This window comes from Phaseolus vulgaris, chromosome 4 (genome assembly GCF_000499845.2).
Source record: "Phaseolus vulgaris cultivar G19833 chromosome 4, P. vulgaris v2.0, whole genome shotgun sequence".
Taxonomy (NCBI): domain Eukaryota; kingdom Viridiplantae; phylum Streptophyta; class Magnoliopsida; order Fabales; family Fabaceae; genus Phaseolus; species Phaseolus vulgaris.
Window position 1 is genome coordinate 2,737,901 of NC_023756.2, and position 22,361 is coordinate 2,760,261.

At 30.4% G+C, this 22,361-nt stretch overlaps 3 protein-coding genes across 3 annotated transcripts; 1 reads left to right on the plus strand and 2 right to left on the minus strand.

Moving 5' to 3' along the window:
* On the plus strand, positions 1-2,594 carry LOC137836851 (inactive LRR receptor-like serine/threonine-protein kinase BIR2). Its single transcript, XM_068645613.1, has one exon. It carries the CDS (start codon positions 325-327, stop codon positions 2,143-2,145), a length of 1,821 nt encoding a protein of 606 aa, XP_068501714.1. The 5' UTR covers positions 1-324; the 3' UTR covers positions 2,146-2,594.
* Positions 2,595-5,592: 2,998 nt separating this feature from the next.
* On the minus strand, positions 5,593-7,292 carry LOC137836849 (CLAVATA3/ESR (CLE)-related protein 25). Its single transcript, XM_068645611.1, has 2 exons — positions 6,847-7,292; positions 5,593-5,884 (listed from the first exon to the last, which is right to left on the minus strand). Exons 1-2 carry the CDS (start codon positions 7,131-7,133, stop codon positions 5,845-5,847), a joined length of 327 nt encoding a protein of 108 aa, XP_068501712.1. The 5' UTR covers positions 7,134-7,292; the 3' UTR covers positions 5,593-5,844.
* A 5,089-nt stretch (positions 7,293-12,381) lies between these two features.
* On the minus strand, positions 12,382-16,793 carry LOC137836850 (uncharacterized). Its single transcript, XM_068645612.1, has 9 exons — positions 16,556-16,793; positions 16,358-16,458; positions 15,589-15,690; positions 14,472-14,576; positions 14,218-14,322; positions 13,826-13,964; positions 13,024-13,139; positions 12,890-12,946; positions 12,382-12,691 (listed from the first exon to the last, which is right to left on the minus strand). Exons 1-9 carry the CDS (start codon positions 16,701-16,703, stop codon positions 12,617-12,619), a joined length of 948 nt encoding a protein of 315 aa, XP_068501713.1. The 5' UTR covers positions 16,704-16,793; the 3' UTR covers positions 12,382-12,616.
* Between the last annotated feature and the right edge of the window lie 5,568 nt (positions 16,794-22,361).

Genomic DNA, 22,361 nt, shown 5'->3' on the forward strand with positions numbered 1-22,361 from the left:
ACTTTTGTAAATAAATTTGTGTATGAATCCATTTCAAATGGAAGAAAAGCAGAGTCAAAGAAGCTCTCCCAATCAGCAACTGCAGTCAAAGAAGGTGTTTTCCTTAACCAAATCATCACTGTTGTATGCATACAGAGCTCCAAAACAACAACAACAATTGCCCTTTTAACCTTCTTCCACCCTTTTAACTCCCTCTGCACTTTTTTATCTTCTCTGCATTTTCTCACACCCCACAAGTCAATGGCACCAGCCCAACAGCGTTAGACCAAAACCCCACCATAAAAATCAAACCTTTCCCCCACCCCACAACCTCGTTTCCCCTCCATGGATCGCAGGAACACGTTTTCCTCTTCCTTCCTTATTCTGACCCTGTTGGGGTTTCACGTGTTCCTCGGCTCTTCGCAGGTCGAGGAGGACGACGTTAAATGTCTCCGTGGCATCAAAGAAGCTCTGTCGGATCCGCAGGGCCACCTCGACCTGTGGCGGTTCGAGAACACCACCGTGGGTTTCATCTGCGACTTCGTGGGTGTGACTTGCTGGAACCAAAGGGAGAACCGGGTCTTGAGTTTGGACTTCCAAGATTTCAAACTTTCGGGTCGGATCCCCGAGGCTATGAAGTACTGTGGGAAGAGCCTTCAGAGGTTGAATCTTGCTTCAAACTCTTTCTCCTTCGAGATCCCACACGAGATCTGTACTTGGATGCCGTTTTTGGTTTCTCTAGATTTGTCTGGTAATCAACTCTCTGGGTCTATTCCTCCCACACTTGCGAATTGTTCATATTTGAATGAGTTGATGTTGTCAGATAATCAGCTTTCTGGGTCAATCCCCTTTGAGTTGGGGAGTTTGAGTAGGCTCAAGAAGTTTTCTGTGGCCAATAATAGGCTTAGTGGGACAATTCCTGAGTTTTTCCATGGGTTTGAAAGGGAGGGCTTTGAGGGGAATAGTGGGTTATGTGGGGGTCCTCTTGGATCCAAGTGTGGTGGGATGAGTAAGAAGAATCTTGCTATTATTATTGCTGCTGGGGTGTTTGGTGCTGCTGCTTCGTTGTTGCTGGCTTTTGGCCTGTGGTGGTGGTACCATTTGAGTGGGAAGAGGAAGAAGAAGGGGTATGGGGTTGGTTCCACCGTGGGTGCTGCTGGTGATTGGGCTTTGAGGCTAAGAGGGTATAAGCTTGTGCAAGTTAGTCTCTTTCAGAAGCCTATTGTGAAGGTGAAGTTGGGGGATTTGATGGCTGCTACAAACAATTTCAGTGGGGAGAATGTTCTTTTTGCAACAAGAACCGGGACAACGTACAAGGCTGATCTCCCAGATGGTTCCACGCTAGCAGTGAAGAGGCTGAATGCTTGTAGGATTGGGGAGAAGCAGTTTGGGATGGAGATGAACCGGTTGGGGCAGGTTAGGCACCCGAATCTGGCTCCTCTGTTGGGGTACTGTGTGGTGGAGGAGGAGAAGTTGCTGGTTTACAAGCACATGTCCAATGGAACTTTGTATTCCTTGTTGCACAAGAATGGTGGGGTGCTGGATTGGATGATGAGGTTCAGGATTGGATTAGGCGCAGCAAGGGGGCTTGCATGGCTGCACCATGGCTGCCACCCTCCCATCATACAGCAGAACATTTGCTCCAATGTCATTCTTGTTGATGAGGAGTTCGATGCTCGGTTGATGGACTTTGGGCTAGCAAGGCTCATGGCTTCAGACTCAAATGGTAGTTTTGTGAATGGAGATTTGGGGGAGATTGGTTACATCGCCCCGGAGTATCCAAGCACTTTGGTTGCTTCATTGAAAGGGGATGTGTATGGTTTTGGTGTTTTGCTTTTGGAGTTGGTGACAGGCCAAAAACCACTCTATGTGAGCAATGGGGAGGAAGATTTCAAGGGTAGCTTGGTGGATTGGGTGAACATGCATTCTAGTTTGGGAAGGATGAAGGATTGCATTGATAAAGCCATGAGTGGAAGAGGGCATGATGAGGAGATTCTTCAGTTTCTGAAAATTGCTTTGAATTGTGTGGTTTCTCGCCCCAAGGATAGGTGGTCTATGTACCAGGTTTATCATTCCTTAAAGGGGTTATCAAAAGACCAGAGTTTCTTTGAACATGATGATGACTTTCCCTTGATCTTTGGTAAGCCAGAAAACGAGGCAGCATAGTAGTTCTTGATGATGATGATGATGAGATTGTTCTCATTGAATTGCTATATGATAGTGGAGAGTTCTGAGATGGTGCTAATGTTTATGGTTTCAGCATTTCCTAATGAATCAGGTATAGTTGTATTGTATGATATAATAAACTTTCTGGTAGGATAGATTTTATGAGACCTATTTGTTTCACTGTTTGTTGTGTCCAAATGCAATCTCTCTAATCACGTCCAACATGTTTGGAACACACCTCGGATTTCAAACCTCAAAATATATACACTTGTTGTCCTCAAGACACCAACAACTTGGACATGTTCTTCTTCTCTGTAACATCTAATTCATTGCAAAGTTTGAAGCATCAGTTTCTGTATAGAAGAGTTCATCTTATATGGATCTTATTTGAGGTTATGAAAATTATTTATTATTTGCAGTGAATTTTATAATATAATCACTTAATTAAACTCTTTTATCTGTTTTCTATTATCCATTAGTAGCTTGTGTTGGAATGTGTGATAATTGGATTGTTCATTTATTTTGCTTCACGCAAATTTTAAATGTGGGATCAGTCCAACATAAATTTATAGAAATAATTTCTCTGTAACGCTTTGTCAAAACACTTTTTTTACGTTATAATTTATTTATAGATTTTCTTGAATTTAAATAATTATTAAAAAATATAAATGAATTTTATATTAATAACTTATAACATCTAATTACGTGTTTTAAATATTATATTAAATGAGTAATTATTGATTTGAATATATATAAAATAGGATAAAACAAGCCAACAACCACTTTTGTAGACACGTAATCTTTTTCCCTGATAAACATCAAAGAAATTTGGGTTGAGTATAGATTAATAAATTAAAATCTTTAATGGAGAATATATTAAAGAATTTCTATAATGTAATTTAATTTGTACGTAAATTAATTTTGGCTTATAGAAGATTTTTTTTTCTTCTAAAAAATCTTATAAAAAAGTTTGAGGAAATAAACCCTTAAACATTTTTGGAAAAACATTCTGCAATCAAGAAAATAGTGTCTTTCATGTGAGAAGTGTAATCCTATCTAATCCAAATTTTTCATAGATTATTGGTCTTTTTAGTCTGATACAGTCAATTTTGCTAGTTTAACACTAGCAATTTGGTTCACTTTTTTTGTTCTTAAATTTATATTTATGTGAAAAAAATAAAATATAAATGGTAAGACACTTTTGTGGTCTAAGCCATCACTTTTGTGGGTGGTCAAAAGACATAGTTGGTGTGGAAGAATTTTCTTTCTCTAAATTCTGCAATTAAGAAAATGAAAATTATTGGGTCAATGTTCATAGCTTGGAAAAGTAAAGGGTGATGGCACCTTATGTGGATCATTGCAATCAAGCAAAGCAATGTCTTAAATAAGATGATTAAATATATGACTTTGAACCTTATGTTGCGTATTATGTGGGAGGAGTGTGGAAATTTCACTTCAAATAAACAAACAATTCAAGGGTCCCCTCATTCAGTTTTAATCAAAGATATATTATTATTATTATTATTATTATTATTATTATTATTATTATTATTATTATTATTATTATTATTATTATTATTATTATTATTATCAACCCAGTATCCATACAGTGAGAATCACAGAATATTTTCATGATACTAATGTGAGGATCTAATAGTACTGATAAAAAGACTAATTATGATGGCTTATAGGATAAACACATAAGAAAAGGAAAAAACAAAATGTAATCTTAATGTGTCATCTAATTAATTAATGGTAGTTAAATTGTATTTAAGTTAAGTAATGTGAATGCTAATTGTGATACACGTCTTAATCAAGGTACAAGAGTGAAAGAGTCCATCAAATACTGTAAATAGACACTACACGAATATCAAACACTTACTTAAATGTCAGATAATCTTTTAAAGATGTACGTATGAAGAAAAGAAGACGATAATCGAAAGAGGAGATTCAATGGCTTAATGATGATACTATTTTCTCAACCCCTCATACGATAACACTTTCTATTTTTCTATCTAGCACACATCTTTCATTCTTTTTTCTATTTTCTTTGGAAATGAAATCAGAAAATACTCAAAATAAACACACATTTAAAAGTTAATACTATTTCATTCATACAATCTTGAAAATAGAATCTGCCATTGCATATTTTCAAGAGGCAGAATTACATGGTAACTATACTATGGTGATGTTAAGTGCAATGTTGGGTGTAGGTAGTGGGAGAATTACCTACATTAGGAAGTAGAATTTAGAGAAGGGAGGAAGTGGGACCCTCCTTAAGGATCCACATGGTGTTGATAATTGTAAAGAAAGACATGTAGGACACAGTGTGATCCATTTGAGCAGACTCATCTGGTTTTGCATCTGCCAATATATTCAGAAAAGAGAAACAAAAACTGGCAGGGGTGAGAATCTGTCTCCCATGCAATGGAGGAAGAAAAATGAAGCAGATTCATAATTTGAATCTCAGTTACTTTGGACCAAGTCACATCCTTCTCGAATCTATAGAAAATCAGACCAGAAAGAAAAAGCAAAGATAAAGAAAAAGCAGCAGCCAGGGATTGCTCCTTTGCTGATTTGGCTTTAGTGCCATACCTGAATTTCCCTCACTCCATTACTCCATAATCTATAATAGCAATATTAATGAAAAAACTACAAAAACCATTTCTCCAAGATTTCAAAAAAGATGTGTAGTTTCACCAACAAAAGCAGGCACTAGAAAAATCCTGTGGTAGGAACCTTCCTATATTTGAGGCTATTCTAGACTCTCTATTTGACACCCTACAGTTGAGCTACCAGTTATATATATATATATATATATATATATATATATGTGTGTGTGTGTGTGTTTTCTTTTCTGTCATCTTACATAGTAACTGAGTGGCATCACTAGAGGTCCACATGGCAGGGCAAAGAGAAGCCATGTTTATTTTGATGCATTGATCAAGGAAAGAGAAGAATGAAAAGGAATTGTTTATATGTATGAACTTTAAATGAAGGAAAGTGCTTTGTTGAACACAAGGCACTTGAAAGAGGGTGCCACCATAAAAGGAATTCCCAAAGATTACTTAAACAATTAAAGGCTAATAATATGATGCATGGAGACTTGGCCTTTCTTCTTGTGTAATGCTCCAAATAATCCAAAAATTGGAATGTTTTGTCTTTGTTTTTTCCTCCACAACATATTCCTATATATCCATAAACCCAGATAAACCTCTCTCCCTCACTCTCGATTTGAGTAGGGAAAAAGTTTTTTTTTTCATAAACAAGGAGGAAAAGTAAATAGTATGCTGTGTAGCCTTCAAAAGGGTAGTCTTTCTCGAGGTTCTCACGTGTAATTTTTTGGATAAGAATGATGAGAAAAACATCCACTATTTCACTAATTCAGATGTAGGCATAGATAGCACATTTTTTTTTTCACTTTGAGAATTCAAGAACATAATTGGATTGCATCCAAAATTTGGTTACTTCATTTCCTAAGGCCTTGATTTACAACACCATCAAAAGGGTACATTTCAAAGAGAAGAAAAAAAAATGAGGATCACACTTATAACCTCTAAAAGCACTTGCAATCATACTATGTAACAAGTAAAGACTTATGTTATAGAACACACTCTGAATTCTTCTTCCACAAGAGAATAGCAAAAAATCTTCTATGATTTGTCCTGAAACTTGGTGTGGAACTTCACAATGCAATGCTCAGGCTTGTGTTGGTGGCTGTCTGGTTTTCACTGCTCTTCTGAATAATTCATCCATACACAATAATTACAGACAAAGAGGTGAGCCAAACGATGTGAATAGAAATGAAATGACATGAAATTCCATGGTACGGCAGAATTATGCAGTGCACAGTGCAATAGTGTGATGATCATCATAATGGGTCCTCAAAACAATTAACAATAACATCATCAATAGGAAGCAAAAAAAATTCCACTTTCAAATAAGACATGAATTGGATTGTTAAATTCAAAATGAGGTTAAAAGTAGTTCATGATCCTCCAATAAATTAATCAAGCTTTCCATAGAAAGGAAAAGGAGCCACCGAATTCTTTTTTCCCCCAATAACTAAAGTGGTACAGTTCTTCACCCGATGTCTTTTTTTGGTTTCTCATGAAAATAAGAGAAAGATTGTTAGTTAAAGGAGCTTTTGATAAAGAGTGAAAAATTATCAAGTATGAGTCCCCTTTTGCTAAGTGCTATGCCTAATGAATTGAATCAACTTCAACATTGTCTATGTTCTTGATTTAACCTCCTTTCAACATGTGACAACCAAATTTCAAGGTTTGTCTTTCTATCTCATGTTCATGCAATGTGTTTGGTTTCATGTTACATGAGTCCAACCAAGAGTAACTATTTGTTGTCTCTGCTTTCATTTTCATAATTTGACATGAATTAATGTATCTCTGAACACACGTTTCATCTTTTTCCAAACATGTCTTTGGAGATGCATTAAGCATGCACGTGTTGCTTCAATCTCACATCAAATAACTAAGATGAATGCAAACAATTAACCATGTAGGTTCTTGAGAAAAATGTAAAATCAAACACACTGTTACTGTGATTTATTTGCATTCTAGACTCTATTACCAAAACACTTAACACCCCACAATTTCTTTTCTTTATTTTAATGTGGTGAGCCATGCAAATTAGATGAAGAAAAGCATCATCATAAAGCATTTCACAGATCACAAATGTGTGTACCTGTTGTGTATTGGATCAGGTCCATTTGGCACTCTTCTCTTGCTCACTATGAAGAGTCTAGAATTTGAATGCAAGGCATGCCTCTGCATGCTGACCAACTTCAAATGCTTGGAGATAACATTCATTGGAACTAGCACTGTTCTTTTTGTTTGACGGTTCTCTGAGATAGCAAGGAACACAAACCAGATGACTCCTAAAGATACCAAGGCTCCAAGAAGCAACCTTCTACAACTCATAACACCACCAGCACCCATATCTTCACCCCTCTTATGAGTGTGACTTTCCATGGCAAGTGAAGGCAAGAGGGTGAGAATGTTTCAGCAACATTGTGGCATTGATCACACAGAGATGATATAAGAAGAAGAAGAAGAAGAAGAAGAAGAAAGAGAGAGAGAAAAGAGAAGAAAAGAAAGAAAGAGCAGAAGGGAAGGACTATCTCTGATTCCTAACTTGGCGGGCTTAGAGAAACTTGCTCTATTTAAAGGCAGACAACAGAAACTGTTCTCTATGGTGTGTGTGTGGAAAAGATTTTCAATACTTTTAGTCTACAAGTACTCCTTCTATCAAAACTATGACACCTTATATGTACCTTTTTTCTTAGGTAAAAATAACAAAAGCATTAAATTAATACAAATTATATGATGTTTAAGAACTTTGGTTCTATTATTGAGAACCTCTCTCCCACTCCCTCTTTCTTTGGTCTGTTCAAACCCTTTCAACCATTGGTCCAAAAAAACAACTCTGCTGAAATCCTTAGATTCCTCTGCTCTATGGATTTCAGACATTCTTAAATTAAGATAGAAGGGAAATATATTTTTTAGAGAATAAATAGTTATAGTGGTAGCTTTTGGAGGCTTTTTGATAGAAGAAGAGACCAAATATAGATTGTTGAAACTGGAAGGAAATTCCATGTATAGTAATAATGACACATTTTGTGTTATTTCTCTGCAATGATGAATACAATATCATTGAAGTATGTTAATAATGTAAATGAGTTTTATAATTATGTAAAGAAACCATCTAGAATTTATAATGTTTAGTAATTGATTGAATACTTTTTAATTAACGTAGAAAAATTAGATTTAAGATTACTCATATTTTTCGTGAAAAGAATATGTATTCTGATAAGTTGACTAATTTAAGATTTATTCATAGAGAATCATTTTATGTTTCATCTAGTTTGTTCTTAGAATTCTTTTATGAATAGGTATAGTCTACCTATGTATCGTTTTTATTAACATATGGGTTTTTATCAATATTTTTTTTTTGTATTTTTTAATAATACTTTTTTCATGTGATGACAGATGATTGTTGTTACTTGAGGTGCCAACTTAGCTGAGATGTCAAGTGAGATGTCAAGTTGCATGGTTGCATGGTGATATCTAACCTGAAAGATTTTCATTTAAGAAAAAGGCATTTAGAACAATTTGTAATGATGTAAATTAGATATGTTTATGATAATAGTTTATCAGAATTAAACCTAGCCAATGAAGTGATAGTGTCTGTGGGAGTAGAAGAGAGAGAAATGGAAAATGGGAATTGGGAGAAAGGGTGAAGGGAGCATGGACAAACATAAAAGGCCAAAATGAATGAGAAAAGGTACTTATATGAGGCTCTTTAGATGTAAAAAAAGTGTCCACTTGAACTCTCTTTTACTGGGTTTGTGCATTTTCATGCAACTTGAAAAAGGGTTCTCACTCTCATCTCTCTTACTCTTAACTCTCACTATTGTACTTTGCATAAATGAAAAATTGAAAACCTTCAACTCTTCATCAAATGAAACTTTAGCACTCATCACATTAATCTAAGGAACAAAACAACATAAATTTTCAATTCAAGTTTCTTCAATGTGAAATCAACATTTTTAAAATTTTAAAGTAATTTATAGAAAAATAGTGTTTTATATATAGTAGTCTACATTATTATAGTCTAAGGGCCCCTAATTTTTAAGAAGTTCTCTCTACCCTACTAATTTAACCAATCATTCCAATTTATTTTGTGCTTCATTATTGTTATTCTTTTTTAAAAAAAAGTATAAATTGATTTGAAGTTCTTTTCAGTGATGGAAATAGGGTGGCCCTGCAGGTTTGATTATATTTGTCTTCAACATAAAAAAGTTATATTTATTATATTTTCTTAATATAACATAAAAATTTATAGTTATTATGTCTTTTTAAGGTAACAGGTATATTTATATTTTATTATTTGATGTTAAATAATGGGTTACCCTTCTTTTTAAATATTTGTTCAAGTATTGGAGGAATCCCTGAAAACAAGGATTCAGAACTTGGAAGTTGTATAAGCATTAAGTGGAATAAATAAACTAATATGACAAACTGGAGAAAATTATTTACGCACTAAAATATAATTAATTAAGTAAACAGAAAAAAGTTATCTGTGTTTTCTTTTTATCATTACTCTTAATTCCATAAGCGTTATTTTTGGTTTTATTTGTCCTCTTTTCAAATAAGTTAAAAACGTATACATATTTTTTTGACGAGACTCTTTGTACATGAACAGATGAAAAATTAAAATTGAAATTTAACTCAACCTTGTATAAGATTAAGTTTATATTCATTATATATTATTAATTGATTTTATCTTTAGTCGATATAAAATCTGTAATTAACAAATAACACGATAAGACTAATAAATTCTCATTAGGATAAAGTTTAAATTATATTAATATCATAATAAAAAGTAAACTTAAATCTAACTCAACCTTATAAAATCAAGTTCTTATAAAATTAAGTTGTAAAGTAAAATTTGTATATACTTATATATACATGAGAGATGACATTATCTCTAATCAACGTCAGATCTCTAACATAAATATTTACTAAATTAATTTATATGCACAATTAAAAATTATTAATCTATTTCTTATCATCCTTACACCTCAAGATTTTTTAATTTGATTATATGCATGTGATATATTCTTAATTTGTTCATTATACATGTATCATGTTTTTAATTTGGTTATTTATTTGCAATGATCAAATTAAGGAGAGCAAATTAAGAATGTGCTATGATAAATTAAAACTACTTTACATTAAATGTGTAACAACCAAAGTAATACATACTAAATAAGTAACATTTTACAGGTGTAAAGATCAATTTAACAAAGATTTTATGTACAGAGCCGAATTGAGAATTTATTAAATTATACACTTCTCATATAAAATATTTATACAAAAAAAAAATAATGCAATTATTTTCATTATTTCTTGAATAAATTTTAAAAATATACAAAAATAAAAATAGATATCACAATATCATAAAAGAAACTTTTTTTAAAAACAATAAGGATAAAATTCTAAAAATAATGTATTCACCTAATACAATTATCGAAATTAGTATTATGTTTATTAATAACTAGCAAAAATACATGTTATTGCTAATATGTGTATCTTTTTATTACATTAAAATAATACAGTTTTAAAACACACACGTGTGTGTGTGTATATATATATATATATATATATATTTATTTTTTGTAATAATGGCATTAAAATGTATCTGATAGTAATTTTTAAATAGAAAGTTATTTAGTTATTTAAAATAGAGAAAAGTTGTTTAATTACTTATTTTTATTAAATAAAAAACTGTTTTTATTTATTAAAAAATAAAATTGTCTAATTAAAAAATTTATGTATATCTATCTATAAATATAACTATAATCACTAAAAAATAAAGACATAATTTGGTGCGTAAATGCTTATTCTAATTACCATGGTGTTTGGATTTGTCATTGCATAGTGTGAAACAAATGAATGAAAGCACATTCAACAGTGAAGAAAGTCTAAATTCAATGAATGAAGTGTTAGTGGGTGAGAAACTTTATGCGACTTGTTTTGACATGAGTTTTTCATATATAACGAGATAAGTCTCTTGTTTTGTGTTTTCTTTTGTGGTTTGAGATCTTAATCAAATTACATCATGTTTAGCATGGTTGGTTTTTGGATGAGAAACTATTGCTAAAAATATGGGGTGATGATGAACTTATATCTCAAAATGGGATGCATGAGTAGGAGAAAAAGTGAGAAATTGAAAGAAAAGTGAGAGAAACTAAAAAGATGTGATAAATTAGTGAAATGATAAGAGAAAGAAAATGTTAAGAGATCAATCTAGTTCTCTTGTAGACCAAGAGTTATTACAAATTCAGCATATTTTCATACTTACAAATATTGTTTCTCAAACATTAATCACTTTTTTTTATAAAACTTTCATATTAGATATTACTATGCAATTTGATATTTTCAGTTATGCAGCTACCTTAAGTAACAATAATCATTGGTCATGCAGCTACCTTAAGTAACAACAATCATCGGTCATCACAACATTTATTCATGCAAGTATTTCTACCATAATGTATTAGTACTAAGTAGTATTAGTACTACTAATATGTTTGTATATATTCAAAAATTGTAAAGAGAAAAGAGGGTAATTTTTCTTAAAGAAAGATGAGAAAAGCAGCTTTTGACAGATTATGTTTTTTTCCCCGTGATTCTAAGGTTACGTAATTGTTGTGACTACATTGTTTGAAGACATACACGTGATGTTTTTTGGTTTTGTCGTCACTACATTGTATCATATCATTATGCTCAATTTCAACACAACCACATATATGATTAATCTCTTACTTTTGTTAAAATTTAAATACCAAAAGGTTATGAGGGGAAAAGGGGTCTTCCTTTTTCGTTTTCTGTTGTAATTTAGCAGAACCTTTCCCCAGCAAAACCTCTTTTCTCTGTTCAATTTTAATGGATGAATTACAAGGACTTCAAAAGCTCATGGTTCTTTAGTATAACATGAACTGTAGACAGTTTTTATAGGATGAAAACTAGAGATCAAAAGGAAGATATGGTTATGTGTTGAAATCAACTGAATATAAATCAAAGGTACAATATTCAATAAGGAAAACAAACAATTTGACACATATATCAAGTATTGAGCTACCTGCATCTTTGGATTAGTGTTGTGGAGCCATGGATGCACATCACCCCTGAAAACCCTTTTATTTGTTGTGTTATATGGATCCTTGTATGCTGAACCAAACACAATCAACAGATCAATGAAAGGAGTGCCAACAATACTCACTTCATCATCAGGTAAATTTTATTTTAGTTAATTTTGTCTTCTCATTTGATGAATCTCTCTTGATATAAATGTATGTATTCCTACAAATTTTAGTCAATTACAAAAAAGGTATTAGAAAGAGAGTATTAAAGAGTGTTGTTATCATTCTTCAATAATATAAACACTTCAATCTAGAACCTTAGAATCAAAGCTTTTCTTCTTATCTCTTCTTCTTAACAAGACTTTCTTCACTATAGACTCTTCCTCCTCATCCAAAAATTCACCACTACATTTTCTCCCTTCTATTTTTGATCACTTCTCTCTGAGTGGTAGTTATAGCCCTTCTTAGAATGATTAAATAGTGTAGATAAAGTTCACTTTTGCAATCACAATCCACTTCTACTGTGACCAATCACTGTTGGCTAATGGAACCTTAATCTACAGTTAAGAAATAAATTTCCAGCTGAAGTGATCACATATCTTAATAACAAAGAATACAAGGTTCTTATAATTCACCACATTACATGACATAACATGGCCTGTTGCAGGGAACAAATTAGACTGTGTACTATGACAGCTTTTGAAGAAGTAAGATAGGTGTCAAAAACTAATCCTGTTGACCCTTGTAAGAGATAAAATATTGCACCAGCATGTTTTTCAGCCTTTACTGCAACTGTGGCATTTGAATGTGTCATCTCCTCTTCTTCTGGGACCATGTCGGTCCATAAATCGCCAAGAGCGTCCGGCCAAACCGTCTGTCGGTTATCTGTATGTACACACACATCCCCTTAAACAGCTCAAATTGGACTCTATCATTAAAATCCACAAGTATTGCATAACATAAATTAATGAATACAGGTCCCATGTTCTGCACCTCATCAGGGTAAAAGAATATCAAGAAAAAATAATGGTTGACACTTAGTACATATACATGCTATGCAGATACAGTATTGGTTACTTATACCTTCACAAGGTTTCCACAAGAATCCAGCATGTCAGTTTTTAAAGGATACTCAACTACCTGATTCAGAACATGAAAATTAGTAAGAAGAAAACCAATAAGATGAGAAATATTGAAAGTATGAAAATAGTGCGCACAATAAACGTATTCTCTCCAATCAAGGATGATTCTGATATTTGCCTCATCAGTACCCCATAGTCAACTTGTGTATATGGAGGGGTGACACTAATGTAATCAAATGGGCCAGTGTTACCTGCATGTAAACAATTCAAATTTACAACAGCAAATGAAATTATATGTTAGTTTTGGCATGAAAAATATATATTGACAACCGAAAAGTTGTAAACAACCCCTGATGTAAATTTGTAATTAAATGACGTGAAAAATTATTAAAATAATAGTATTGAGGATTGTTACGTGGGTGTAAAAAAAGAAAGTGGGTAGCCAATGTATCTTGGTTCTTTTAGTATTAGCTTACTCACTTTGGTAGTTGTCAGTGGTGAAAGATAATGATGGAATATTTATTCCATTTTCTTAAATAAGAGTATGAACAGTAGTTAAACAATGAACAAATAAAGTAAATTTGGCTTCTAAAACTTTTTCTGGTAAATCCTTGTAAAGGCAATACTTTTTGCATCAAACATTTCATACTTACAGCCATAAAAACATTTGACTTTAAATTTTGCTTCATTGTCGGTGTAAAGATTATTACACTGCCAAACAATTAGAAATCATCTTAAGTATAACTTTTAAATAACTATTATAACAATCTTATCATACATGGCAATCGATGATAGATGACAATGTAAAAAATCTCTGTACTCTCAATGCATTCTAATTAAAGTCAAAGTATTTGTGTTATAAATAATTTTGAGTAACCCCTAAATCCCACAACAATCATATGCATACAATGGAATTGAAAGGAAAAGATACACATACCTACAAATTGCTCTGCACGTTCAAAGAATTTTTCCACACGGACAGTGTGTATGACTGAAGCATCAAGGAATTCAGTTTCCTCTAAGTTTGGACGTAAAACGGATGATACAACCCAAGGATCCATCTCAACAAAATGTACCTGAATAATCATAGAAACAAGGGACTTCAGGAAAGAGTAGCATTTTGTTCAGGAAAATGTGAAAAAACAAATTATTGAAAATCCTTTTGTTCATCTGAACTTGATGAAAATCTGTTAATTCCATATCTCAACAGAAGGCTGAGTCTGTCACTTAGGAGATATCTCAGATAATCTGATAAGTGATCATAATTTTCACAAAACTCACTATTTATAGTTATAGTGAATGAAAACTTGTTACTGAAAACATTAATACCTCAGAACATCCTCGGCTAAGCGCTTCAATTCCAACAGAACCTGTGCCACTATACAAATCTAACCACCGACCAGGCCTCAACGCTGCAGGACAGCCACCAGCTGCCTTAGTATTTAAAAATGAAATTATTAGTATAAACAGGAAAGTAGCAGCAATAAAATTGTACAGACTAAATGATATGTCCCACATCAGTAGTTAATTAGCAAAAAAACAGTGTGCTAGTGCTACATAGGAGATAAACATGGAACTGGTACCTGTAATATATCAAAGGCTGCACCTTTCACCACTTCCATCATGGGGCGTACATCCATGCCCTTTGGTGAGAGTAGCTTCACTCTTCGAGCTGTTCCTCCAAGAACCTATGTGGGGTCCATTTCACACCCAAAATCAATTATGCCAATAGAAAAGTTAAAAATTTTCACTTTTCCCATAATCAATCATAGCCGCACCAAAATTGATTTAGAAATGAATTTGCTAAACTAAAAACTAGCCAAACACCCATTGTTACTGTAGGACTCAGATTTAGTCACCCCTCCGTTGTTTTTGAAGCCAACCAACCTGGCTTGTAGTCACAGGAAATAAAGGCCAAGGGTACTTTTTTTCACTTGGAATGCATCACTTCATTTTCATCTAATAAATAATCAACTTAAGATTTTAAAGAGTTAAGAACCAAATACGGTAGAGTCATACTGATATACCCCATATGACCTTCAACGAGGAAAATATGAAGCCCATAAATATGGGAGAGTATTATAACATAAAAAATAATATAGATACACATATATAACTGGAGGGAAAACCTCGCCCTATAAACTAGCTTTTGAGGTTGATTTAATCCTAAATCTAAAATCTACTATGGTATAAAAAAAGTCTGAATGGTTGTTGCAGGTCGTATTGGGCTGGTTATTAGACTACTCACAATCGCAGATGTTTAGTCCAAAATTTCACACTCGAGATGTTTAGTTCCTTGGTGTGATGAGGTCTAATGAAGATCTCACAGTAACTAGTAATAAGATCAAAATGCTGCATATAAATGGATGACAATCCAGACCATATTATCTAGTTTTTCGAGCTGAGTTATGTTCAAACTCAAATTTTAAGAAATCTCATACATCTCTACTGTCTTAAAACCTTTAGAAATGCAGGCAATTCCTCATACACTAGAGTGAAGCCATCTTAAATTACATTGGAAGCCAAAAAAAAGCATGGAAATGGGGTTAAATTAAACAGCTGTAGAGTGTTGGGTGCATTTTACTTGGAATGCACCACTTTCACAATTTTGTTTACAAAATACAAACAAGCACTGGCATAGCAATCTATTTTCATCATCAGATAGCACTCTAAAAGATGCAAGTCCTAAAATGAGAATACCTGAAGCAATTTATGGGTAGTACGAGGAGGCTTGGGGTCCTCTGGTGGATCCTCTACTTGCTTCCCTCCTCTTCTTTTTAGAGGCTCCTTTCTCCTCTTGGACTAAAGTGTTGCATTCAGAAGATAAAACAAAAGGGAAACCACAGTAAAATTCACAGAACACAATTTCAAAAGCCTTTATTAAGATAGTTAACCACTAGTTTCATCCTTGAACTATTGTACTCTCCAAAGTGGCCCTTAAGTAATCCAAAAATATTAAAAGACTTTTCAAATTGATCCTTGAACTTTACTTAAATATATCAACAATGTTGGGATAAAATTGGGAAAGTTGTTGAGCAAATTCCAATGCACAATATGAACAAGAGTATGTTTAGACTAAAGTTGCGAGAATTCAAAAGTATTTTTGACTCCAGAAGCAACAAATGTTTCCTTTTTTTTTTTAATCAGCAGCAACAAATGTTTCCTTATCAATTCATATATTGAAACACATAATTTTGCAAAGAAGATTCGCTAAAGTACTTCTGTAACTCTAATCAAACATGTACTGAATTTTGTTGCTGCCGGGGTAAAAGTACATGTGAGTTCTCCTAACTGAAATTAAAACATACACTTAAGACTAAAGTGATAAATGTTCAATACTTTGAGAATTACTTCAACAATATGATTGCTTTAAAGACCACTTAAGAGAAATGGCAATATCTTGAGACCAAATTGGCGGTTTGTCCTATAGAGACATGATAAGGCACATGAATTTTCAAGCATAAGGGACCTTAGAAGACGAGTGAGAAAAGTACTCATCAGCATCGACATCGTAGCCATAGCGCTCAAGCAAGATTTTTTTCTGCTCACTGCCCAACCCACTTTCGGATTCTGCAAAATATAGAAGAAAGAAGAGATTCCAGTGATCTCAGAACATTAAAATTTAATATTTTCCATGTGGCTGAAGTGGCTGTAAGAACGAACTTACTACTGTAAGAGACGGAGAGGTGTGAGGAGAAGCGAGTGGTGGGTGTGGAGGAGGAGAAGGGGAGAAGAGGTAACGATGGTGGTGAGCCGAAATCTGACTTGGTGTTGAGAAGCAGTGGCGACAGTGTTGGAGGCGACAAAACCGCCATTGTTAAAGCTTAGAAGAAATAAGAAGCAGAAGAGGTTGAATGAAGAGAAAGAAAAAAATAGAGATAAGTTTCAGTGAGGTAACACTGTATCAAAAATGTATTTTGTTCCTCTGTTACAACTTTTATGAGTTAAAAAAGAGGCTAAAAAATATTTCATGTAATATATTAATATCACATAAAATTTAGTAAAAATATTTTTAGTTAATAATAAAATAAAATATTATTTGGATGATATTAAATTCTTGCTTTTTAATATTAACTTTTCTTAAGTTTTATGAACTATTTCATAAAAAACACTCCTTACTGTTTAACTTTTATTTTTTATTATTATTATAGAGAAACACAAATTTTTTTTCAGCATAATAATAAATTAAAACAAAATTCATAATATTTGTAATAGTGATAAAAGTAACTAACTTCACAGTATATTTATGTAATATGGTTTAATTTAATTTATTTAAATTCAAGTATTATTAAATAGTTTGCCCAAGACAATCAAATTTATTAGAAAATATAAATTATTTAAATAAGATGAAATCTGAATATTTTATTAATTAAATTAAAAATATATAAATAGAAGTTCTTATAGTCTATAACAATAGTGGTACATTAATTTTATGATTAGTTTCTTATTGAAAATATGTTTAAGTTTTTTATGTTAAAGTTATAATTTTGTTTAGAATAACTAGGATTATATGTAAGGAAAATTATTTTTAATATTTTTTTTTTTTTGATAAATTGGGATGAGATGTTTGTTTAATTGGAACAATTTTGGGAGGATATTATAAGGTTGAATGTATGAAATTTGAATTAATTGGATACTTTAGTCAAGGTTTTGGTTGCTTGTTGAGTTGGAGTGTATTCTTTGGTTAATTGTGGAATTTGACTTTTAAGTTAATGAATTAAATTGCAAGTTGATGGAATTGTGATATGTGCTTAAACATTAATTAAATGAAAGTAAATGTTATAATGTGTTTTGAATAATGATTTTGAGTTAATTAAAGTTAAACATGTTGTATTGGTGGTTGATGAAAGAGATTGCGTGTTAAAAGAGGAAGTTGATGAATGATTTATTTTGAAATGTGGAATTTCAATTACATGTGTGAATCTAGTTTTTTTTAATTTAAGATATCTTATGATTTGAGAATATTAAGATATCTTATAATTTGAGAATATTGAAAGTAAATAAGATGTATGATGAAGCAAATATAAAGACATGAATGATTTGGAATTAGATGTATGATGAATTTTTAAGAAAGGTGAAATTTTTATGTTTATTTAATTTTATACTAATAGATTTTTTTTATCGACAATAAAAAATAAATAAATGTGAACCATTTCAGATGTGATCCAACCCTTATACATAATAAAATACCTAAGTCACTTCATCATAAAACTTACACCGCTGAAAGCCTATGATTAAAAAACACCCCTGATTTTACTCAAAATTAAATACTCTAAAAACAAGTACCTGAACTAAAAAATATATCATGAAATCATCATCATACTAATAATAATTTATATCAATTACTTATACAATAAATAATGTTAAATTATATGTTTATTAGTTTAAAAATATCTTAAATTCATTATTATAAAGCATTTATGGATATGATTAATTATTTGTTCTTATAATTAATTAATATAATAGTATGTATAATTGTAGACATTGCACCATTCATTTTATTTATATACCAAAAGGTAATATGTAATTCTAATTAATTGGTACATGTTTTAATTATCATTGATGCTATAGTTTTATTCTAAATACACAAAGTAAAAAAAATTGTAGAATAATGCCTTATTGAATTGGTCACTTAAAACTTCATATATTAAATAATAAAATAACCATTTCAACATAATATTATTTTCTTAAAATAATGCATAATTAGTTATATTCAATTTTCACACTCACATTTCACACAAACACATTTAAGAATTTACTTAATACAAATCATTAAAAAATTAAGGTAATAAACTAGTAAACATATTACTTATACTAAAAACAAAATTAATTGATAATTATAGATATATAAAAACATTTTCAATATAGAGTTATATTTAGTTCATAAATTTAATATTTGAATTTTATAAACAAAATCTTAAGAATAAAGAAAATATATCTTACATTAACACTAAAATTGTAATAAAATCTTAAAACTAAGATGAGAAAAATAAAAATCACAAAAGATAAATTAAAATATCATATTACAAATTTTATTATATTAAAATTGATCTAAAATATCATGATATCATCATATTAAAGATGAATTAAAACGTCATAATATGATACGAAACTTTGGCAGAAATATTTGATATTTGCCAAACCCTAATAATTAAATGGTTAGGTATTAAATAAATAGGTATAGTTGATATATATCCACATCATATTTATAGCAAAAAAAAAAAGTGTGTGGATCGTAATTTTGGTTGAATCACCTACAATCACACTCACATAATAATGTCTGTGCCAGAAACAAATACCTATTATTTTATAAAGGTACACTACAACAAAATCAAACCAAATTTAAGGACAAAATTAATCATTTATATTAATTAAAATAAATATTATTTTAAAAAATAAAAAATTATTGATATCTAAATTAATTTTTATTATTAATAAAATTTATAAATTAGTTTATAAATTGTATTTAATTTAAATACTAAGATTTTAGTTATCAATTTTAGAATTTAAAATAATTAATATATAAAATCTTAATAACTAATTAGATATCAATTTATAAACTAATTTATAAATTGTATGAATAATAGAAATTCCTTTAGATATCAATAATTTTTTTAATCTTTAAATTAATATCTAATTTAGTTAATACAGTAATTAATTATTTTTTTAAAAGAATAATTTTTATTTAATAATTTTCTTGTAATTGTCAATAATTTTTTTATAAAAAACAGAAATAGTAAAATGTCACGTCTAAATTGATTTTTTTTTATTTTAAAAAATATATTTGATGTTGTTTATTTTGAAATATTAAAAAAACCTAAATAAAAGTATTAAATTATTTGAGTTAATTTGTCTCAAAAATATAAATTAATAATATTAAAAGTAATGAAATAATTGAATCAAATAAAAAAATATATATTAGTGGAAAGAAAAATAATATCTCATTTTTTAAAAAAAATAATCATTTTTCTAAAACCACAAAACTATAAAAAAAAAAAACTAAAAAAATTGATTATTTTCTCAAACGAGATTTGGGAATACAACTGACATTATTTAAGAAATGTGAGATTATATTTTATTTAAAACTATTTAAAAAATAATAAAAACAATTACAATTAAAATGAAGATGGATGAAAATATGGAGGTGGAATTTAACAAAAATAAATTCTGATCACCCACCAAAAATAAAAACAAAAAGTGAAAACCAACTCAGAATTCGGCCCTAAAAAACCGAATTCCGAGAGTGGCGAAAAGTAAATGAATAGTAAACGGTTCTATATTGAGAATTAATGTTACCACACCTCCACCTGCCAAATTTACGTTACTTTCCATATTTTTAACCAAAAAACTCGTCAAAAAAATTAAAAAAAAAGTATCACATTTACTCAGTTTCATTTTTATATTATTATACTATAAAAAATAATAATAGTAGAATTATTACATAACAATTTACTGTGGATGATTCACCCACTTTAATGATTTCTCAATCACTTTTCATAGTTGGTGTTTCAAATATCTAATCAACCTCAAATTCTCATCATTATTTCAAATTCCTTATCTTACCACAAATCATGGAAACTAAAACTTTATTTTTTTTTTCTTTTTTTATAATCTAAACCTCTACGACATTTTGAGTTTTTAGTTCTTTTTAAATATTTTTTTTAAAAATAAGTTAATGTAAATTAAACGTTTTGTTAATTTTAGTTTCAGTTGAAAGATATTTTCTTATTTATAGTTTTATAATAGATTTTTTCTTATAAAGAGATTAACGAAACTCAATACTTATCTAATTATGCTTTTATTGTGTAATTAAGTTTTACTTTTCTACTTACTAGACTTAATCATGTCTATTTAACCAAAAAGTACAACATCCAACATGTAAGTTAGACTATAAGTGATTTGATAATGATCCAATTAGTGGACTTTCAGTAGTGGCAGTGACTTGTTGTTGATGTAGAGAAAGTATGAGGTGTGAATGATGAAACTGTTGGGTATGAAGTCAAGACCAATTGGATTGGGTTAACAAGACACCATGTACACAGTTGAAGCGCAGGTAAACATTGTTCTGTGACTTCAAGTGGAGATTTTTGGGTATGAAGTCAAAATCAATTGGATTGGACTTAGTAGACACCATGTTTTAGTGAGTAGGCTTAATCATTGTGTCCCTTTGTTATCTCTATTTATCTATATTTAAAGAAATTATTGTACTTGTAATTGGTGTGCAACAGTATATAATAAAAACCTAATAGTTGCCCGTGTGGATGTAGGTTGCAGTTGGTAACCGAACCACGTTAAATCTTGTGTCCTTTATTTTTCTGCAGTTGATTCGTGATTGTGTGTTGCTTCCGCGTGCGTTTTTCCCATCAGAAACACTAGAAATTTTGTGAAGATTGGTAGCAGAAGAAGAAGAAGAAGAAGAAGAGGAAGACATGAGTAAAAAGAGTTTTGTATACCATGTAAAAGAGAAGAAGATACAAAGATAAAGGAATAAAAACACAATAAAGTTTGAGAAAATAAAATGTATATTAATTATTCATATAGCATTGTATCTTTACAATTGTATATAAAAAAAAGTATTATCAATATGTAGTTACAAAAGAAAAGACTAAAAAAAGAAAAGACTAAAAAGAGAAGAGATATATTATCCCTTTACACAAGAAAAAAATTCAAAGATAATTTTTTTTTTCCAGTTTTGCATAATAATTCCAATTATTGATTTTTCAACTTTTCTTTACATTACTTTTTTTGTAAATAGTATTTCGATAAATCTAAACATTTTTAAAGACGTAGCCATGATAGAGTTGTGCACGCAAATGTAGTTAAATTTCAACATTTTTAAAGAAATTGGTGATTTATTATAATTTTATTATAACAAGAAGAAAAAGCGTTCTGTGTGTCTCTCTATATTTAAGAAATATAAAAAAATAATAAAATCAGAGCTAGAGAGAAAGAAAATAAATTCTAGACCTAGGAGAGTGACTTTTTTTCTTTTTTTAATATTAATCTCGATAATAAAGTGAAACAAAAATTGTAATATTTATATTAGTGATAAAAAAAAATGCAATTGCACAAATACTTGTTTATCGTATTTATATGATAGGGTTTAATTCAACTTGTTGTAAATGTATTTATTTTAAATCATTATAGTCAAACAAAATTTAAAGAAAATGAAGTTTTAAGAAGGTGTTTATTAATTTCAGTAACTTTGAACCCTTCTTTCATTTCGAACTTTAAGATAAAAAATTACTATTAAAAACTTTAAATTATAATATTTAAACTTTCAATTTATTTTTAATAATTATAATTTCGTAGTAGTTTTTAAACCTTAAAAAGTTGACATAATTTATGTTGCAATTTTTATTTTTTTTAATAAAATAGGACCCGAGGTTTTATTGAATGGCGTGGATATTATGTTGCAATTTTCTTATTCTTTTTATGAGATATTCATAGTTACAGTACAAAATTTGCTATAC